General features: G+C 40.8%; 2 protein-coding genes and 1 pseudogene across 3 annotated transcripts; all 3 read left to right on the top strand.

The window, feature by feature from the left end:
• The first annotated feature begins 5,626 nt into the window (after nucleotides 1-5,626).
• On the top strand, nucleotides 5,627-8,048 carry LOC142969014 (tubulin alpha chain-like). Its single transcript, XM_076108777.1, has 3 exons — nucleotides 5,627-5,822; nucleotides 6,172-6,320; nucleotides 6,801-8,048. The coding sequence occupies exons 1-3, from the start codon at nucleotides 5,642-5,644 to the stop codon at nucleotides 7,773-7,775; spliced, it is 1,305 nt and encodes a 434-aa protein (XP_075964892.1). The 5' UTR covers nucleotides 5,627-5,641; the 3' UTR covers nucleotides 7,776-8,048.
• Nucleotides 8,049-9,370: 1,322 nt separating this feature from the next.
• On the top strand, nucleotides 9,371-11,395 carry LOC142969057 (trans-1,2-dihydrobenzene-1,2-diol dehydrogenase-like; annotated as a pseudogene).
• On the top strand, nucleotides 11,078-18,333 carry pofut2 (protein O-fucosyltransferase 2). Of its 2 annotated transcripts, none has more exons than XM_076108779.1 (9): nucleotides 11,078-11,186; nucleotides 13,219-13,472; nucleotides 13,627-13,771; nucleotides 14,267-14,377; nucleotides 14,673-14,739; nucleotides 14,873-14,998; nucleotides 15,299-15,479; nucleotides 15,746-15,869; nucleotides 16,377-18,333. In XM_076108779.1, exons 1-9 carry the CDS (start codon nucleotides 11,152-11,154, stop codon nucleotides 16,528-16,530), a joined length of 1,197 nt encoding a protein of 398 aa, XP_075964894.1. In that variant the 5' UTR covers nucleotides 11,078-11,151; the 3' UTR covers nucleotides 16,531-18,333. The 2 variants fall into 2 exon arrangements, with proteins under 2 accessions (XP_075964894.1, XP_075964893.1); XM_076108778.1 differs by lacking the exon at nucleotides 11,078-11,186 and adding an exon at nucleotides 11,862-12,038.
• Nucleotides 18,334-19,083: the final 750 nt, after the last annotated feature.

Consider the following 19,083-nt stretch of genomic DNA (forward strand, 5'->3'; position numbering starts at 1 on the left):
TCGCACCTGAAAGGTTGTTTAGGTCACATGTCCACATTTCTACTCAACATGAGTTTCAGTTAGCAGTAGCGTGACTGCCTTCAGTTGGCAGGTGTTATGCAATTTCTTTAAAACAAGTCAAACCACTTTCAAGTCCAAAGGGCGTCCACTGTCTAATGGGAATGTTGATTCAGTATAATAAACTGTTTTGAGATACAACCCTGTGGCAATCTATGGCGTCTTTGTACACACGCATCCTGTCGACTTCCTCTTTATTGTCACAAGATGCATGAGTTATTTTCTCCTCCCCCCCCAAAAAAAGTAATGACTGTCAGTCAAAAGTCTGTTGGTTGTGAACATAAATGTGGCAGCCAAGAGAGAGCTAAGAGACACCAAGAGTGATGCCACAGCGTCAAATGCTCCGCCATTTATTCAAGTCAAGGCTGTGAGACTGATCTGTAACAAATGGGAATACTGATGTTGACAATCACGTTCTCATAACACAGAGCTCAAAAAGCACTATGGTGTAAATGTAAATGTCAAATTAAAACGCTTTGGTTCCACATTGGTGCTCAACACATGAACCTGCAACGTGTTTTATTACCTTGTAGGGAAGACGAGGTTGATGGTAATTATTATATCATGTTTTTCCTATACTCTGCCACACAAGATATAGCAACTATATGAACACTTTTCTAACAAACCTTTTGGTCTGGTTTGTGTTCTGTGAGCTGAAGTATTGTATCACAAGGGAAGTCTGAACCTTGTTGTTGTCTTCTTTCTTTGCCCTCATAGGTGTTCCCTGAGTCATAAAACCATGTCCCACTTCCATTGTTTGAGAGTATAAGTCTCAAACAACGCCCCAAAATTAAGTCTTTTCACTAGAAAGTCATAATATTGCCAGTGCTGGCAAGAAATAAAGGGACCCAGAGTAGGCCAGAAAGAATTAGATGGAGAGATAATTAGCACATTGTTGAGGACATGACGAATTGATATGTTGTAAAAAGGGTTTAAATGTTTGACATTTTATTGTGGGAGCCACATATATTACATTATCAATTAAGATTCTATACAATCCCAATGTACACAGAAAAGGTGACAGAAATGGAAACACTGTAGTGGTGAAAAAAACAAAGCCTCTACTCTAAACTGTCACATACTTTTGTTACGCTTTTTACTCATCGAGTGACTCATTGTTAAGCAACTACGACCTCTAGCTTTCAAATGGGTACAGTGACAGCACGTCCAGTAAAATGGCAGTAAGAGGAGGGTTGATGTTATGGATCGGTTTGCAGGGTGTCCTTCCCACCAGATAACTGACCTTGGGTGTGGCCCTTATAGCCTACACACACATACAAGAGCCAAGAGGTCTGAAGTGACAGAACGGGAGTGATGAAAGTACAGCAAGAAAAAGAAAAATGTGATTTTGGCAAACAAATGGATGCATGTACTGGTGTGATTGATTAATGCAAAGAGACACACACATATTTTTAATTTATTATTGACAGTGTGGAGACGACTTGAAATAGCATTTAGAAAACCATTGTGTAAGAAAACTCTGAGACGTATGCTGCATAGGAATTAAACTATCGGTGAGGCAATGTCATTAATCACTTGAATGAGTAATTAAGCAATTTGATGTTGGTGTTTGATCAGGTAGGAGCTTTCTCAGCGGAGCAGTGCGTCACTAAATTGCAAAATAATTCACATTTCTTTTTTTTCAAATGAGAATTATCATCTTAAAATGTTGGCCAATATACTAACCAAACAAAAACAACCATGCAACATAAATAAAAATGCCCATTTGCACTGTATATTACTCACTTCCCCAAGTTTGAAATGCTTAGACTGACTTAATTTTAACAGTGGCACTCGTGGCCTCAATATTTGAATGATTGCGATCATGAACACTCTCTTGCAATACATGAAGTGGCCTGCGCGCTCATAGTGTGCGTTCTCGTCAAAGAGACAAGGTGGGAGTGGTTTGCAGTAGAATACAGCGTTGCAGCTCCTCGTCCACCTGGCATTACTCACTCACTCGCACCACATTGACGGCCGCCGTGAGAAGACACACATAATAAAGAAAGCCAGCTGCACGTTGCTTTTCTGTCAAAGGACATTCTACTAAGAAGCTACAATGGTATGTATATTTTCCGTATTAGTTTGAGGGGAAACTTCTTCTCCAAAGTTTAGTTTGCTTATCTGAGGAAAAAAACTGAGGAAAAAAAAAAAAAAGGTCCTCAGCAGTTTTTCATGTTGCCACAGTGCGCCTATGAGTCTTCAGCATTTCAATGCGCTGGGGAAACGTGCCAGATTGAAGGTGAGATGTAGGAACTCGGAACTGCTCCCTGTGTGCCCTCATGCAGCAGGTCAAAAATAGACTCAATGACTGTCAGTAAAGCTGAGCTGGCTGCTGGCCCGGATGAGCAGGTGCTGATGATCGGTCCACATTTCCAGCACATCAGGAGAGACAAACATATTAAACACAGATGCTATATATAGTGTGATTTCTTTTGTTTTTCATTTATTGACAGGTTAGGGGAAAGACACTCTCCTTACAATATCACTTTATAATATTTATAATGTATTGTTCTGGGCTAGGTGTGTGATATTTTCACAAATGCGTCACTGAGGAATTGAGGTGTGTCTCATAATGGCTCCATCAACAAGTCAGCTCAGATTGAGAGGGTGTTTCTGCAGGGCAGGAGGCAATCTTTTCCCTCCAAATTCCAACAAAAGTTTGAAGTTGTAACTGTGGGCTGGGCTTCTTCAACTTCAACAACAATTTGAAAGATGCCTCCACAGACACATTATTCATAGTATGTGACAGATGCAACGGAGATAACATTGCAGCCTCTGGGATGGAGATGTTACTGGTTGGATTGATTGTAAAAACTGTCTTTTTGACATACACTATGTTTCTCTTATATCTCTGGCAGGAATTGATCTAACATGCACAGGTTCTGTTTGCACAGTGTAGTATAAACACGGCCTGTTAGCATTGTCCATACTATACAAACTAAACGGTATCATTGTGTACTGAATACACTACCCGCCCTAGTCAAATATTCCTGATCCATGTAGTTCCTTTTTTAAATGTCAAATCTTTGAACGACATACACTATGCCTGGTATGAAGCTGTGGTTATTTTAACTTGATCAGTGACCCTAAATAACAATGTAAGCATTAAATAAGGGTTTACATTGAAATGCATACGCTCACAAGTGCATTCACATGGCTGTCCCACTCATTGTGCGAGGTGTGTTTCTTTTATGATTGGCCTTATCCGTGCTTGTTGTACAAACGTTTATTTCAGAATGACTCATCGGGAACACGCCATTACCTTTTGGAGCGTGAATGTGCTCAGCAAATGTCATGACGGCCTGCGGCATCACCTCAGGAAAGCCTGATGGGTTATCTATTTTTTTTTATCAGAATCAATAGTGTTCATCATGCATATCCACAGAAAGTTGCTTGGCATTAGCTTATCGTTTACATATTTGATCCATGGCAAGAGAGGAAAAGGAACACATCTGAGCTTGAACAGATTCCCAGTTTTTGACTTTGATGTGGTGTCCATGATAATTAAAACACGTCACAACACTCTTCTCCAGCACGTCATGCTTTAATCACAGCTTTTAACTCTTATACAAGGGGACATTTTGGCCTTGGAGTGGCAACAGAAGAAAGGTCATATCACAACAGCAGAAGATATCCACAACAAATAGATTCATGCCAATTCATCTGTTGCACCCAGAGTTGACTCTGATCTCTGGATGGCAGATTTCTTTCTGATGATAGTCCTACACAAACGGTTAGGGTCTCCAAAACCACGCTGGATCATCTTTAACAAGACATCCATTCCAAATATATTGTCAATCCGGCCTGTAGATGTCAGAACATCAGCATTCAAACCACATGTTAAACATACAAAATGGAAAGAAGCACAAAGACTGAGTTGATTTGTCGTCTTTTGCTCTTGAGGCACGGTGTCACACGTATCGTAATAAACTAAATAAATGGCAGTTTGGGTCTGGACAAGGTTCCATTAAATCATTATCGGTCCTCGCTGTGTTTATGGTGCGTTATGTCTATTTTTCTGTTCGAGGCAGAATGTGCGGTGGTGATGGGGCTTTAAGGGATCTCTGTTCTCGTGTCTGCTGAGCTGAGAAAGCTTTTACCAAATTGATTGCTCTCTTTTCCTGTTGACTTTTCGTCTTTCTCTCGTGCTCTCTATATCTATATGTAGTGTCTTTATTTGTTTCATTAGTTTTAGTCTTCAGCAAAACTGGAATCGCAAGTTCATGTGGAGTCAAGACATGCCTTTTGTTTATGTCGTCTACAGACACACCCTGACAGGATAAGCTTGAGACTACTTTCTCTTCAATTATTTACTGTTACTTATGTGTGCTGATGAAAAATACTGTCCCAGCATTCATTTTGACAGAAAACACATGTAGCCTTTACATTTATTAATTTTAAACTTTAAAATGAAAGAATTTGTTTTCACATTGCAGCTAACTTTGAGCAGATTAGGTGTAAAATTCAACCTGGCAGTGACCAGTATTTTGGGGACTGCCAGTCTGTGTTTACCTAAGCAGTCGGCCTTTGCTGCTTGGTGTCAGGTTAGTATGAGGAACCTAAAATAGCTGCTGCACAGAGCTCTGCTAACGCGGAAACCCCGGTCCAGTGTGGAGAGGGTCACCTTTGCTTTGGAAAGCTTCTGGTGAGGAAGTATTGAGTACAAAATCCTTGTTGATCAACATGGATTTAGTGAGATTTCTAAGACTCTAAAATTAGCCCCCCAGCCCCCTCACCCACCAGCAACTTCCCTTATCTGTGTGATCATTGAGAAGGGGAACGTCAGGGAAAGGATGAAAATGGCAGCTTGACTTGAAGCAAAGTGGGGACATAGAGTATGTCGACGGTTTTCACTGTTGCATGGAGTGGAATAAGGTTTTAGGAAGGTTTCACGATGCCTATTTGCATCTCTTTGAATGCACAGGTTTGATTGATTTTTCTCTGGTTTATATTGTTAATTTGAACATTTTTAAATTTTAGCAGCGTTTTCCAGACCTCAGCATCTGTAACTTCGATCTGTGATCCATATCACCCACTAAGACTTTGGAGAATACAAAATATATGGTGCCTTTTACTTTAGATTAATTATTCATTCATACAGCTTCGTAGTATGAATGTTAACAGCAGTTGCTCTCTGGACTCGACCCCCATTTCTGCTTGTGAGCCTTGCTCACAGACGGTCACATGAAACCCAGTGACAGCTGCAGCGAATCTGTTTTGCTCGTTCTTTCCACTATAACTTTCTTTCCCCCATATATCTCTTTGCTTCCACCTAGTGGCTGACTTTCTAACTGACTCTTTTGGATTGCTGCAACTGTAGCTTAATTTGTAAAATGGTATTATGGTACTATTTGCCATTCAAAGCAGAATATAATGAACAATGTTTAAAACTCTTAGCTCAATGGAAAAGGACAACACAGTTCCGAAGAGTATGCAATCTTTGCCCTTCCCTGCATTGCCACTTTATCTTCCTTCTGTATTTCCCCTCTCTCCTTTTCACTGCCTCCTTTTTTTAACTTCTCCTCTTCTTCTCGTCCAGCGTGAATGCATCTCTGTGCACGTAGGCCAGGCTGGTGTCCAGATGGGGAACACCTGCTGGGAGCTCTACTGTCTGGAACACGGCATCCAGCCGGACGGCCAGATGCCCGACCGCAAGGCCGTGGGAGGCCACGACGACTCCTTCACTACCTTCTTCAGTGAGACTGGGGCTGGGAAGTACGTCCCCAGGGCCATCTTTGTTGACCTGGAACCAACGGTCATTGGTCAGTATTGGTATGATGTTTATATGTTATATTTTTTAGATGGTGGTATTTCACTTTGTGGCACAGATAAGTGCAATGCAACACCATAGAAAGACTAAAAGGTTTCATGTGAAAATTGAGAGAAGTTAATCTAATCATCCATCATATCTCCAATAACATTGTCCCTCCAGTTGTCAATAGCCTACACAGCACAGAGGTTATGTTGAACTATGTTCTGAGGATGAAGTTGTGTTTTACTTATTTTACCTTTTCATATCTCTAACCAAACCAGGGACATTTTGTGAGTCTGTGAAAACATTATCACCTAATAGCACCGTCTATCCTCAACTTTTGTCTTTGAATTTCCCAGATGAGGTGCGCACAGGAACGTACCGTCAACTATTCCACCCGGAACAGCTGATCTCAGGCAAGGAAGATGCAGCCAACAACTACGCCCGTGGACACTACACCATCGGCAAAGAGACCATTGACTCTGTCCTAGATAGAATCCGCAAACTGGTAAGAAACTTAAGCATTTTTTACATTTTTTATTCACACTGGCTTTGCCCTTTAACAGAGCTCCATACAGTTGTCAGCTCATATTTGCTGAAAGCAGTCAGAACCTGCACTCAAACTTGCACTCAGACCTCACTCTGCACTAGTTTTCTTTCGCCATGTTTATTCGTTTATACGTTTATTCTCAATCGCTTTAACTCATTTTTTTGAAACGGTCTCAACAATCTTTAAACTGTAAGCGCAACTGTTTGATGGGAGATCACAACTCCATTGCGTGTCTACCTCACTAGATATTGTGTCAGTAAACCGGCCAATGCCAAGTTGTTTTGTCATCATGTGAGCTGTGTGTTTGCAAGACAGCAGAGTGTGACAATTGCAAAATATTGATTTTCTTTTCTTTATGATCATTTACGTCAGTGTAAAGCAATGCTTTGCTTTGTAATACTGTCTTTTCCAGTCTTTGTAACTGTTTCTCTGTTGTAGGCTGATCAGTGCACAGGTCTTCAAGGTTTCCTCATCTTCCATTCCTTTGGTGGAGGCACTGGCTCAGGTTTCACCTCCCTGCTGATGGAGAGACTTTCTGTTGACTTTGGCAAAAAGTCGAAGCTGGAGTTTGCCGTCTACCCGGCCCCCCAGGTCTCCACCGCAGTAGTGGAACCGTACAACGCCATCCTGACCACCCACACCACGCTGGAGCACTCCGACTGTGCCTTCATGGTGGACAACGAGGCCATCTACGACATCTGCCGCAGGAACCTTGATATTGATCGCCCATCATACACCAACCTGAACAGGCTCATCAGCCAGATTGTGTCTTCAATCACGGCCTCGCTTCGCTTTGATGGAGCCCTGAATGTTGACCTGACAGAGTTCCAGACCAACTTGGTGCCTTACCCTCGCATCCACTTCCCTCTGGCCACCTATGCTCCAGTCATCTCTGCGGAGAAAGCCTTCCATGAGCAGCTGTCTGTTGCCGACATCACCAATGCTTGCTTTGAGCCAGCCAACCAGATGGTGAAGTGTGATCCTCGTCACGGTAAATACATGGCCTGCTGTCTGCTGTATCGTGGTGATGTGGTGCCCAAAGATGTCAACACCGCCATTGCTGCCATCAAGACCAAACGCAGCATCCAGTTTGTGGACTGGTGCCCCACGGGCTTCAAGGTGGGCATCAACTATCAGCCTCCAACGGCGGTTCCTGGAGGAGACCTGGCCAAGGTGCAGAGGGCTGTGTGCATGCTGAGCAACACCACAGCCATCGCTGAGGCCTGGGCCCGTCTCGACCACAAGTTTGACCTCATGTACGCCAAGAGAGCCTTTGTCCACTGGTATGTTGGGGAGGGCATGGAGGAGGGAGAGTTCTCAGAGGCCAGAGAAGATATGGCTGCCCTGGAGAAGGATTATGAAGAGGTTGGGATCGACTCCTTTGACGAGGATGAGGAAGGAGAGGAATATTAGACGGGTTTAGCTGGCATTTGCCAACTTTTTTCAGGGGGAAAAAAAATGTGTCTGTTTGTTACATAGACAATATTTAAGAAATATAACACATTTTGCATGTTTCTTTTTAAATTAAGACATTTTCTTTCTTTTTTTTATTTACCTTTTTTTTTAATCAAAAATTGACCTACCTGTAAGGTTCCTTCGTTGTACCATCAAATTGGCTTTTGACCGCTTTTGTGTTTATTTAAAGCTCTTTTATTCATTTGTTTTATCAAAAAGACAGAACATGATTCAATAACCTGGTCTGTAAAAGTTAGAAACCTGTGTGGTTTCACAATAAATCTTTCCCCAAAACATATTGTCTGTTTATTTATTTTTTACTTTGTCATTCTGTCATAAAGCATTTTTATGAATATTTTCATGATGAAAATGATCATCTTATTCGTTTCATAGTTCACGTCTACAAAATCCATTGAATGTTTTTGGTACCACATAGGCTACAGTGTTGAGCAACAGTTGGGTCGATGCTTAAGTTATTTGTGTTGGAACACATCAACATGGTAAGATCAAACATAACTCACTCAGATCTCTATTCTGTATGTTGGTGTAATATTATATACCCAATATCTTTATGCAACCTCCTCATTGGGATTGGAAAACTGAGCAAAGCAATGTCAAAAGTTTTGTCTTTGACATATTTTTAAGCATTGACTATAAAAATATATTTTAAAATGATAGATATTACATATGTATATTTGTTTGGATCATTGTTCCTGCTCCAGATATATCAGGTGGAGCTCATGTTAACTTATTTATACACTGTTGTTCAGTTTGGGTAGTTGGGAAGGGTTTGAAAAATGATAATGTTTAAAGTAACTAGTAATTAAAGCTGCCAGACAAATGTAGTTGAGATAAAAGTTCAATATTTCCCTCTGAGATGTAGTGGAGTCGAAGTTTAACAAAATGGAAATACTCAAGTAAAATACCTTGAATTTGTACATAAGTTCAGTACTTAAGCAAATATACTTAGTTACATTCCACCACTGATCATAATATTTACTCTTGCCACTCGCAGCTTATCAAAACTATACAATTTACTGCTTTTCATAAAGAGGTGGAATAATATAGAGCAGGATTGAGTTCAGTCTATTGATCCAGCCCTCCAGTCCCTGTTTCTCATGTGGCCCCTTGGGGAAAAATAATTGCCCTCCCCTGGTATGGACGGTCCCCTGTCTATATGTGTGTGGTTGCACGTGTTTAGGTGTCAGATTATGTCTGAAAAAATAGTTTATTTCTGTGAGTACATTTTGACTCCAGACTCTGAAACCAGGCCAGCGTACTTTGTTTTTGGCGTCAGCTTTGTTCGCATGCAAACATTCTATAGTGGCTGAGACACCAGCAAATAACCAACATGATGAAACCATTAAGTAAATCACTGCACAGCATCTGAACTCCTGAACTCCAGAGTAGTACAAGTTGGGGTCATTTAATTCTCCATACAGATGAACCATTTGACATTAACTGTATTGGAGTCAGTGTATTGGTTTGTTTTGTTTATCCTTTAGCAGCTCCTAGTGGCGATTGTGAATAGCTGCACTGCAGAGGAAGTGAGCCAATAGTAAGTCATATATCCATAGTGTGGAGGCCTTCCCTAGTGGAGGAGCTTGTTTATCAATGCTTGCCAACTTGCAATGGCAACACGCTGGGGAATATGCAGTGCAGGCAAAATTAGTCATGACTTCTCGGTTGCGCTACGGACCCTGAACCCCGAAGACCACGAGGTAACACTTAAAGTATATTTCAGCTAATGTTACGTTAAACGGCTATGTTGCATAAAGTGGAAAATGTGTACATTTGTCTCGTGTTCCTTGCGAGCACATTACGTCACAGAGGAAATAAATAACTCCCCTTAAACTGTGGACGCACTCTTAGTATATCAATGGGTTAGCCTCAGAATAGTGGAAATTAATAAATTACATACATACGTAGAAAAATACTGTTAAATACTGTTCCCATTAATCTAACTTCAAAGTGTGGCCCCTCTCTGCCACCACAGAGGTGCCCTTGAGCAAAGCACTCAATATACAAGGAAGAGGACATTTGTAGATGCTCATTTCATTAACTTCTCACAGCAATTAAACATTGTTATGTTGCAACACCACACCCAGTATATTTTTATGAGCATGGAGTACAGAAGTGTACTGGGTAATAACTGAAATTATCTCTCCAGGTTTATTGCTTTACTCAAGCGTTAAATTATGGTTGCGCCTGCATTCCATTCATCAACAGAATTCTGCTCACATTTTCATTTATATTTGTATTTTGCTAAATAAGCATTGAGTATTTAAATGACTGTACATAAATGCTGCATTACTAAAACGACGTGTGTTCTCCCTCAGATAGTGGCTGTCGCAGCGAGGGACCTGCAGCGTGCCAACGAATTTGCCAAAAAGCACAATGTCCCTCGAGCATATGGAAGTTATGATGAGTTGGCGAAAGATCCAGACATCGGTGGGTTCTTCTGTCACCGTATGGCATAATGTTTGGTAGAAATAGAATCAACTAATTCTTCTTAGCTGAAGTTATTTTAGGCCAGTCACTGAAACTCAACCAGCTCCAATGTGTGTACATTCCCTACTTGGATTGATTAAGTGTTACATAGACTCTTTCCCCTTCTGTCTAGATGTGGTGTACATCGGCACCATCCATCCTCACCCACCTGAATACTGGCAAGCTCTTCATGAAATCCAGAAAGAATGTGCTGATTGAGAAGCCTCTGGCCATGAATTCAAAGGAAGTGCAGGAACTCATCACTGCAGCTGAAGACAACAGTGTCTTTCTCATGGAGGTGACTAAATATATATATTTTAAAACCAAAATTACATTCACCTGTTTGAACCATTCCATTTCTCCGTTTAGGCAGTTTGGACACGTTTCTTTCCTGTATCCCGAGAAGTGAGGAGACTGCTGGACCAGGGTGAAGTGGGTGATGTTCAGATGGTGAGGGCTGATCTGGGGGCTGCACTCACCCACATTCCTCGCTTGGCTGAGAGGAAGCTGGGAGGGGGGGGGCACTGTTGGACCTGGGCATCTACTGTCTGCAGTTTGTACTCATGGTTTTTAATGGCGACAGGCCCGAGTCCATCCAAGCAACAGGGCATTGCTTAGACACAGGTAATTGTCTCAAGGAAGTCAACTTTCCAAGCAAGAATCTTCTCGAAAACCCTGATACCTACTCTAACATAGAATCTGGAGTTTTTTTATATACAGATTTATAAAAGATCTCACTACGTCTTTTGTCCAGGTGTTGATGGAACAGCAGTTTTGGTCCTAAAGTTCTCAGGAAATAGACTGGCCCTGTGCACTTGTTCAATCACCACGATGCTGACCTGTGATGCGGTTATCACTGGGACCAAAGGCACCATTAAGGTAATGGCATGCACATGACCAAATAACACAGTTAACACACAATTTTAATATACTAATACAAGTTACTGTTCATGTTAACAGTAGGCTAATTGTTAAATAAAGCTGAAGCTCAGTCAAAAGAAATAGCTCATTGCTCCAGTCTGTTAGCAGACCTTATAGATGAGGCCAGAAGACAACTGGGAGTGACATACGACCAGGACAACATCTAGTGATGTGTTCTCAGCCACAGCTAGGGAGCAGACTTGTACCTCAACATGTAGAATGACCGAATCTGTATCAAGTATCCTTTTTTATTCAGGTCACATGGGATCATTGCAGATGTTTTGGCGAAGCTTGGACTGTTTTGTGTTCATGTGACGACGGTTAGCCAGCATGCACATAGCAGAACCCTAAAAACCAAAGCTGCTAAAATTCTACTGTGACATGTCATAATGCTGTCTGTGAAAAAAAGCCTGTTAACATTGTAATAATGTATTCATTTTCATTAATTAATTTAATTTAGTCTCTTGATGGTTTTTAAGCTAATAAGCTAATAAACTCGTGAACATCTATCTGGGTTGTTTGATTAAAATGTATTCGCTTTTACATTTATTTTAGCATGCGCGTCCCTCCTGGTTGCTCGGCAACTGTACAGACGCTTTTCCACCCTTCCGGAAGTGCGTGGCTCTGAGGAAATATGGCGCACAGAGCAGTGCATATACCAGTTGTATGCATTGCTTCAATCTATTCGTTTACTGCGTTTTATTTGTCGATTTTCGTCGCGTTTGCAGCATTTGAAACAGCAAACGCCGACAATGTGTTCAGTGCAAGCCACACGGCTACCGTACCTATCGGTGCCGCAAGGGATCTACGGTGAGTATACATGTCACTGTTAGCTAGCAGAATGACCTTATGCTAACGGTGGGATGGTCGTGTGTATGTGGACGTTACAGCTTAATATTACACGCTTAAACTGTTAAAGCTATATGTCTTCACTTTCTAATCCCGTTTGCCAGGCTCGGCCACTTGTGTCGATAAGGCCTGCAGCCTTGACGAGGGGTAAAGGCGTAACGGTACCTGACTCCATGCTAAAATATGTCAGTTAAATGATGTATTGCGTATTAGGACCACACACTTTGAGTAGAACTGTCTCTTAATACAATTTGCAAGATAGCATTGTGTTGTATTGAATTTCGGAGTATAAATGGTTCGTTAAGAAGCACCAGAATCTCCTTTTTTTCCCGTCCCTTACAGCGTAGGAGTAACAGTGGGATAACGTGGTTTGTTAATGTACATGTAAGGGGGGTTGCCATGCTTGCTTGCAGCAGTCTCCCCATAAGAACTGACTCCGAATGATGGTGCTTTCAAGGTTTAAAAATGTGTATTACCAACATTTTACTGCCAATAATTTGCCCTATTCATGTTTTTCACTATAAGTCAACACCTGGAATAAGGATACAATGTAATTGTGCTGATGACAAAAAATGAAACAAAACAGCAGTAAATGAGACCACATAAATAGAAAATAAATACATTGACCATGGCATTACTTTAACCATTTACAACATAATACAACTATAAATATAATTCTGATGCTTCTCTCTCCTCTTTGACATCTCTGTATGTCATGTCTTGGCACATATAGAATATGTTAGATTTCTTGTCAGACAGTTTTCATTATCCAGGTCCATCAACAAACCACCTCTTAAATGTCGGCACAGGATGTGAACTGCCTGGATAAGACGAGGCTATTTAAACCACATATACTGCCTATATATTTAAACCATAAGTTAGAAGGAATAGATTTCTTAAAAGCTTTAAATCATGGCTTTCCAAAGGTACTAGAGTAATCAAGTTATCAGCTATGACAAATAAAGCCCTGCTTTTGTTATTATCTTATCATCATCCATTTTAAATTGTCTCAAGGTTGCTTTATTACTGAATGTGCTAGGTTTCATAGCCTTCACTCTTCTCTGACCAGAGAGCTTGATGCTGCTTTGTAATCCCTCCAAAGCTTTTTCAAAAGATCCCATGTCCTCTTGTATTATCTCAGGTACCTTTTGTATGACGTGAACCCCCCGGAGGGTTTCAATCTGCGGCGAGATGTCTATATCCGCATGGCCTCCCTGGTGAAGACTTTGAGGAAGGAGGGGGACGACTGGGTATTGGTGCTGCCCCCGTGGGGTCGTCTCTACCACTGGCAGAGCTCCAACGTCCACCAGATTCGCATCCCGTGGGGGGAGTTCTTCAGCCTCACTAGCCTGCAGGCCAACGTGCCCGTCGTTGAGTATGAGGAATTCATCGCTGGTGAGCTTTTCCTCTTGGTGACCCAGACTACAAGTGCATTTGAAACCTTTTTTAAATCAATACTAATTGTTCTTTTTTTTAAATGCACAGCGACCACTTTTTAAATCAGCTGTTAAAACAGAGAGCTCAGTATTTTTTCTTCCCTCGGATCTAGAAAATGGAGGCCCATTTATAGACCAGGTTCTGGTGCTGCAAAACTACGCTGAGGGATGGACCGATGGGAAATGGGAGGAAAAAGTTGATGAGCGGCCGTGCATTGACAAGTTGATGTACTCCAAAGATAAACAGGGTTACTACAGGTAAAAAAAACAAAAAATGCACCGAAGCCCACAATTTAAAACACAAAGTATGAAAAGATAAACACTGTCGAACACAATTTATTCTCATTTGCAGTAGCGATGCAATATAATGTGTTACATTCTTATAGCACAGTGAAAAGTAAGTAAGGGTGCAGAGTTCATGTGGTAGCTGCATGTAGAAATAGTTTGAGTTTGACTCCAGAGACCAGAGAGATCTTAAACCATCCTAGTTGTGATGACACGGATGTTTTCTGTCTTGCCTTCCTTTGTAGGAGGATTTTTTATTGTTTATTTGTTTCTACACAAGAGATTTATTGAGCCTAAATGCCAAAGAAAATGAATTGTAATTACTCATAACTTAGTAGACCCTCCTCAGACAGTGATGGATCACATTCACAGTATTTCCGTATTAATGATATCCATCTCTATCGTCTTTCTCTCTCCCCTCTCCATCCGTCACCAACTGTCTGCATTTTTCCTCGTTGTGTTTCCAAGGGGCTGGTTTTGGGGCTACGAGGAGACGAGAGCTCGAAACGTAACGTGTATATCAGCCCAAGGCCATGCCTCCATCATGGCCCCGGTTCTTCAGAAAAACATCACAGTGACGTGAGTCTACAGAGCAACATGCTGATATAAAACGCATACAATATACACACACATGCACAGCGTATTGACATTTGTTAAGCAGCAATGCCCGGTAAAATGTGCCTGCGGGCGATACATCATAATGATTCTTTCTTTTGTTCTGTGGGGCGGAGCCTTCTATTCTTCTCTTTGTAAATAGCTGAAATGTGATCTGACGTCATTGTTATCTAATCGGGTATTGCTTACAGATTGAACTCCTCTTTGATCTTGATGATACCGTCATGGATAAGCTTGTTTGTGCTGCGCTGTTTCGCAGATCAGTCATGCTTGACCGAGCAGAGACACTTCTCCATGATCACTATGCTGGAAAGGATTACTGGGAAGTAAGTCAATTAATGGGCCTAATATCACACATGTTTAGTAATGTTGGTGTAGGTATTAGATGGCATATTTTTGCTGATATTTCTTCCATAACCTGACGGTGGGAGTCTCTGCAACTGTCTGTGTTTGACGTAGACCCGCCGCAGCATGGTTTTTGCCAAACACCTGAGACTCATAGGAGACGACTTCAGAGACAAGTACCTGAACTCTACAGATGACAGAGACCAAACCATTTACAGTGAGGATTGGACTCGCATGAAAGTGAGTCAGTGTATCCGAGTGTGGCATGATTATGGCTGTGGAAATGTACAGTAGACTATCCAGTATTCACCATGCGAGTGCGTCATTTAAGACCCGCCAATCATGTCACCAAATCAGATCAGTCAATCACACCCTTTACTTCTCAATACCTGTTTGTTTATCTGTGTGCGCTATTTGAGTCTGAATTCCTTGACTTTGCAATTTTTATAGATTGACATTTTTCCAAATTTCAGCCTTTTGATGATCACGTTTTAAGCAGTAATTAAACGGGGGTGTGTTGTGTCTTTATTTTCTCCTCAGGCCAAGCTAGGATCAGCTAAAGGTGGTCCATATCTGGGGGTCCACCTGCGCAGGAAAGACTTCATCTGGGGTCACAGGGAGGATGTACCAAGCCTTAAGGGGGCAGTGAAAAGAATGCGCAGCTTGATGAAGAAGCATAAACTCGACAGTGTGTTTGTTGCGACAGATGCAGATGAGGAAGGTAATGACATACCGACACATTCAGAGACAGTTTACGGTTTATTGTACATTTGAATGATTGAAGGACTATTTTTTTATTATTTAAAAGGACAATATACTGTATTCTGTGATGATGATGTTTTTAAATTGGGGAAAAAGTTTTCTTGTCAAAACATCGACACAATAACAAAATAATTATGTGTATTATAATGCTAATAATAATGCTTTATATACAATAAAATCACAGTCATGCTTTTAGAATCCTGTTTAATCTTTGTCATTTTGTAGAATTACGGGAGCTGAAAGGGTTGTTGCCAGACATGTTGCGGTTTGAGCCGTCCAGGGAGAACCTGGAGCTCTTTAAAGATGGAGGGGTGGCCATCATTGACCAGTGGATATGTGCCCATGCAAGGTAAACTAGTTGTCGTGTTTTTTTTTACATGTATTCATTACATGATGATGAAGATAGCAGTTTACTATGTTTGACATGACAGTTTATTAATCAGCTAACTGGTATCAGAAAATAATTCAACCTTCAGAAATTTGTTCTGAAAAAAGTTAGTCACACTAGTGGGTTAGGGTTAGTTTTTATGAAGCTAATCATTTAAATGTGCAGATTTGATACTGGAAGTCTATGTGTTGATGATGAATTTTATTTAAATAATCAAAAGTAATTATTGAGCAATTATACCAGTCATTGCATTTTACCCCTTGGCCTATTTGGAAACTTTGAACACCAGATAACTCACACCCTGTTATTATTATACCAAAGCATGGAAGAAATGCTGCTCCGTGACATAAAGTTAAAAAAACTTCCATGTGTCATCATGTGTCATGCTCATGTGATTTTCCAAGGTACCTGGTATCTGTTGCATCACTGTTTGCTTTTTTTTCATTTCTTCATTTATTTATTTTTCAGATTCTTCATAGGAACATCGGTGTCCACCTTCTCTTTTCGGATCCATGAAGAGAGGGAGATCTTGGGTTTTGACCCCAAAGCTACATACAATCGTTTCTGTGGGGACACTGAGAAAGAATGTGAACAGCCCACACACTGGAAAATAGTTTTTTGATGTGACCAATCCCTTTCCTGACACACGCAAGTGCCGAAAGCAGTGTTAAAAGTGACATATATTTGTATGGAATACAGTATACAACATATTTGAACTGTTTTATGGTGTATTTTTTACTTAGTTGTGCAATCAGGTCTGTAGTGACCACTGTGACTGAACCGTATGCTCAAAAAGGCCAAGACAAGGCTGCCCAACATGTATTACTGTAATGTTCAACAAGTAAATCTGCAAATAGTTTTTTGGGTTGTATGTTGAATGTGGATCTTACATGACAGCCTGGTATTTTACAAAATGTCTTATATTTATTACCAGCACCACTGGTGAGAAAAGTGTCTTTATAATGACGGCAGCAAAAACGTTATATGGCAGAATTCTCATTTCATCATTTCGTGAGATTCAAAGGTGTTGAGCATCTAAACTTTAAAAGTGCTAAATTTGAAATTCAGAGCACTGTATAGCAGCAAACAACAATTTGTCATTAAAAGATACAGTGGTGTAATGGCGTTCTGAGAAGGGAATGAGGTCAATATATTCCGAGCTTCTCTGTGCTTTGTTTATGTAGCCGGTTCAGACTCACGTGCATGTTCGTGCATGTGAACCAGTGTGCCCACCGATCTGCACTGTGCTCATACAGTGGTTACCACTGATAACACCGCACACACCCCCAGGTTAACGCTGTTGTCTCCGTCAGCACTGTTTCTGTTGTTTGCACGGTTCTTGCTGTTAGCCCCGTTAGCTTCTAGCCGCTGGCTGAGTTGTCGCCATGTTGATGGCTGTGTGGAGGAAATCCTTCAATCATAGATTTGCTCCGAATTTGAAATTTAGCACTTTTATTTTTTTTTATATATATATATATACAACTTGGTTTTTCAAAGATAGCACAACATAAGTATGAAGGAGCATTCTGAGATCAGGACCATAGTATGACGACAATGCATCTTTAATTAAAGGTACCCTGTGGAGTTTTCTTGTAAAAAAGTAAAGTTGTTTCCTGTGTTTCTTACCACAAGTGTAAGTGTGTAACTGTTCGGTCTAAATAACTCGTGAATGCATTTCCCTTCAATATTTTCATTCATGTTAGCATGCTAGCATTCTTCTTCTTCACTGTCTTTTTAAAGCACATTATTTAGTTTCTCAGCAAGTTGTTGTCGCTGACTGTCGATCAGTGGATTAGCGTAAGTGTGTTGCGTCACCTCACTCTAGTGCACTTGCATGTGTGCCCTTGCGCCTTTGCATACAAACACTAATCAATCAGTGCCACTAGTGGTAAAATAAACTCCACCGGGGACTTTTTAAGATAGAGAACCAGACAGAAAGCAGCTAACAATTTGTTAAAAAGAGGTCCCTTATGCTTGTGCTTCCACCAATCAGTGTTTGTGTGAAATAACGCTCCTCTTATTTCATATGTGTATGCAGTGCCAGTGTTAACAATAGCTTCATTTGATTACATTACAATACTGCTGATGTGGGAAAAGTATCACCATGAATAACAATATCATGGTGACCTTTGATGGTGCTCAATTCTTTCAGCCTCTTCTCTTTTTATGTGACCATAATAGTGTTATTGCTAATGACACTACCATTGAAGGGATTTGAGGTGCCACGGAGGAGCCACTGGGTCTGGTCAACACTAGCCAGCAATGACGCTGTTCTGTTACAACACGCTCTTTTTTGTTTTTCCATTCCTGAGGATGCCCGCATTTTGATTCAAATCTGTCTGGAAAGGGGCATCGTCTCAGGACTTGCTTTGTACAGTAGTTGTGTAGTTTTGATGTTGAATAAAAAGGTTTTCACAGAACAGTTTATACTTGGCTACAAATTTGTGAACATGAAAACAAAGTTAGTTTGCTGTTCTATATTTTTATATCTCTATATCTCTTGATCTTAACCTGATTAAGTAAACATCTGAAGTTCAGAAATGATGTGGAAACTTCATTGCGTACGAGGTTATATCTATAGTCACGTTTGTACTTACTCAGAATCCCTGTACCACCAAAGAGCATCTTTTTAAAAATAGGAGAAAATCGAATATGAGATCATTTAAATACATTCTGACTATGTATATCCATCTCATTGAAATATTCTCTGAAATGTATAATTCCCAGTAATGGGAGTGTTATTGATCATGTGTAGGCTACACTCACTAAACAAGTACAAAACAAAAGTGCTGCTTAAGGCAGTTTAAATATATGGGCCTTCTATATAATGTCAACCCCAGATTCAACATTAAGATGTAGTCATTAGAACAGCAGCAGAGATTTCTGATATCGCTCGGTTTGTCTTTGTACGCTAAATTTGTGCAATAGAGGTGAGCGTAATACAAGGTAGGTATCCTTTTACATTTGTTAGGTCCTCCTCTAGTCCTGTGAAAACCACAATTTAATCCTAAAAAACGCAACATCTTTTCAGAGCCATGTTGGAATTCTATTCCCGACTGTAGACCAGCTTCTGCAGTCTTAATTGTTTCCCCCTGTGTCAGAGGCTCGCACTGCTTCATGCTGACCAGCAGCTCCCACACCTTTTCTTATCAAGATGGAAAACCAGTAGGACAAC

The sequence above is a fragment of the Anarhichas minor genome, unplaced genomic scaffold, assembly GCF_050575085.1.
Source record: "Anarhichas minor isolate MPS153535 unplaced genomic scaffold, ASM5057508v1 ptg000004l, whole genome shotgun sequence".
Lineage (NCBI taxonomy): Eukaryota > Metazoa > Chordata > Actinopteri > Perciformes > Anarhichadidae > Anarhichas > Anarhichas minor.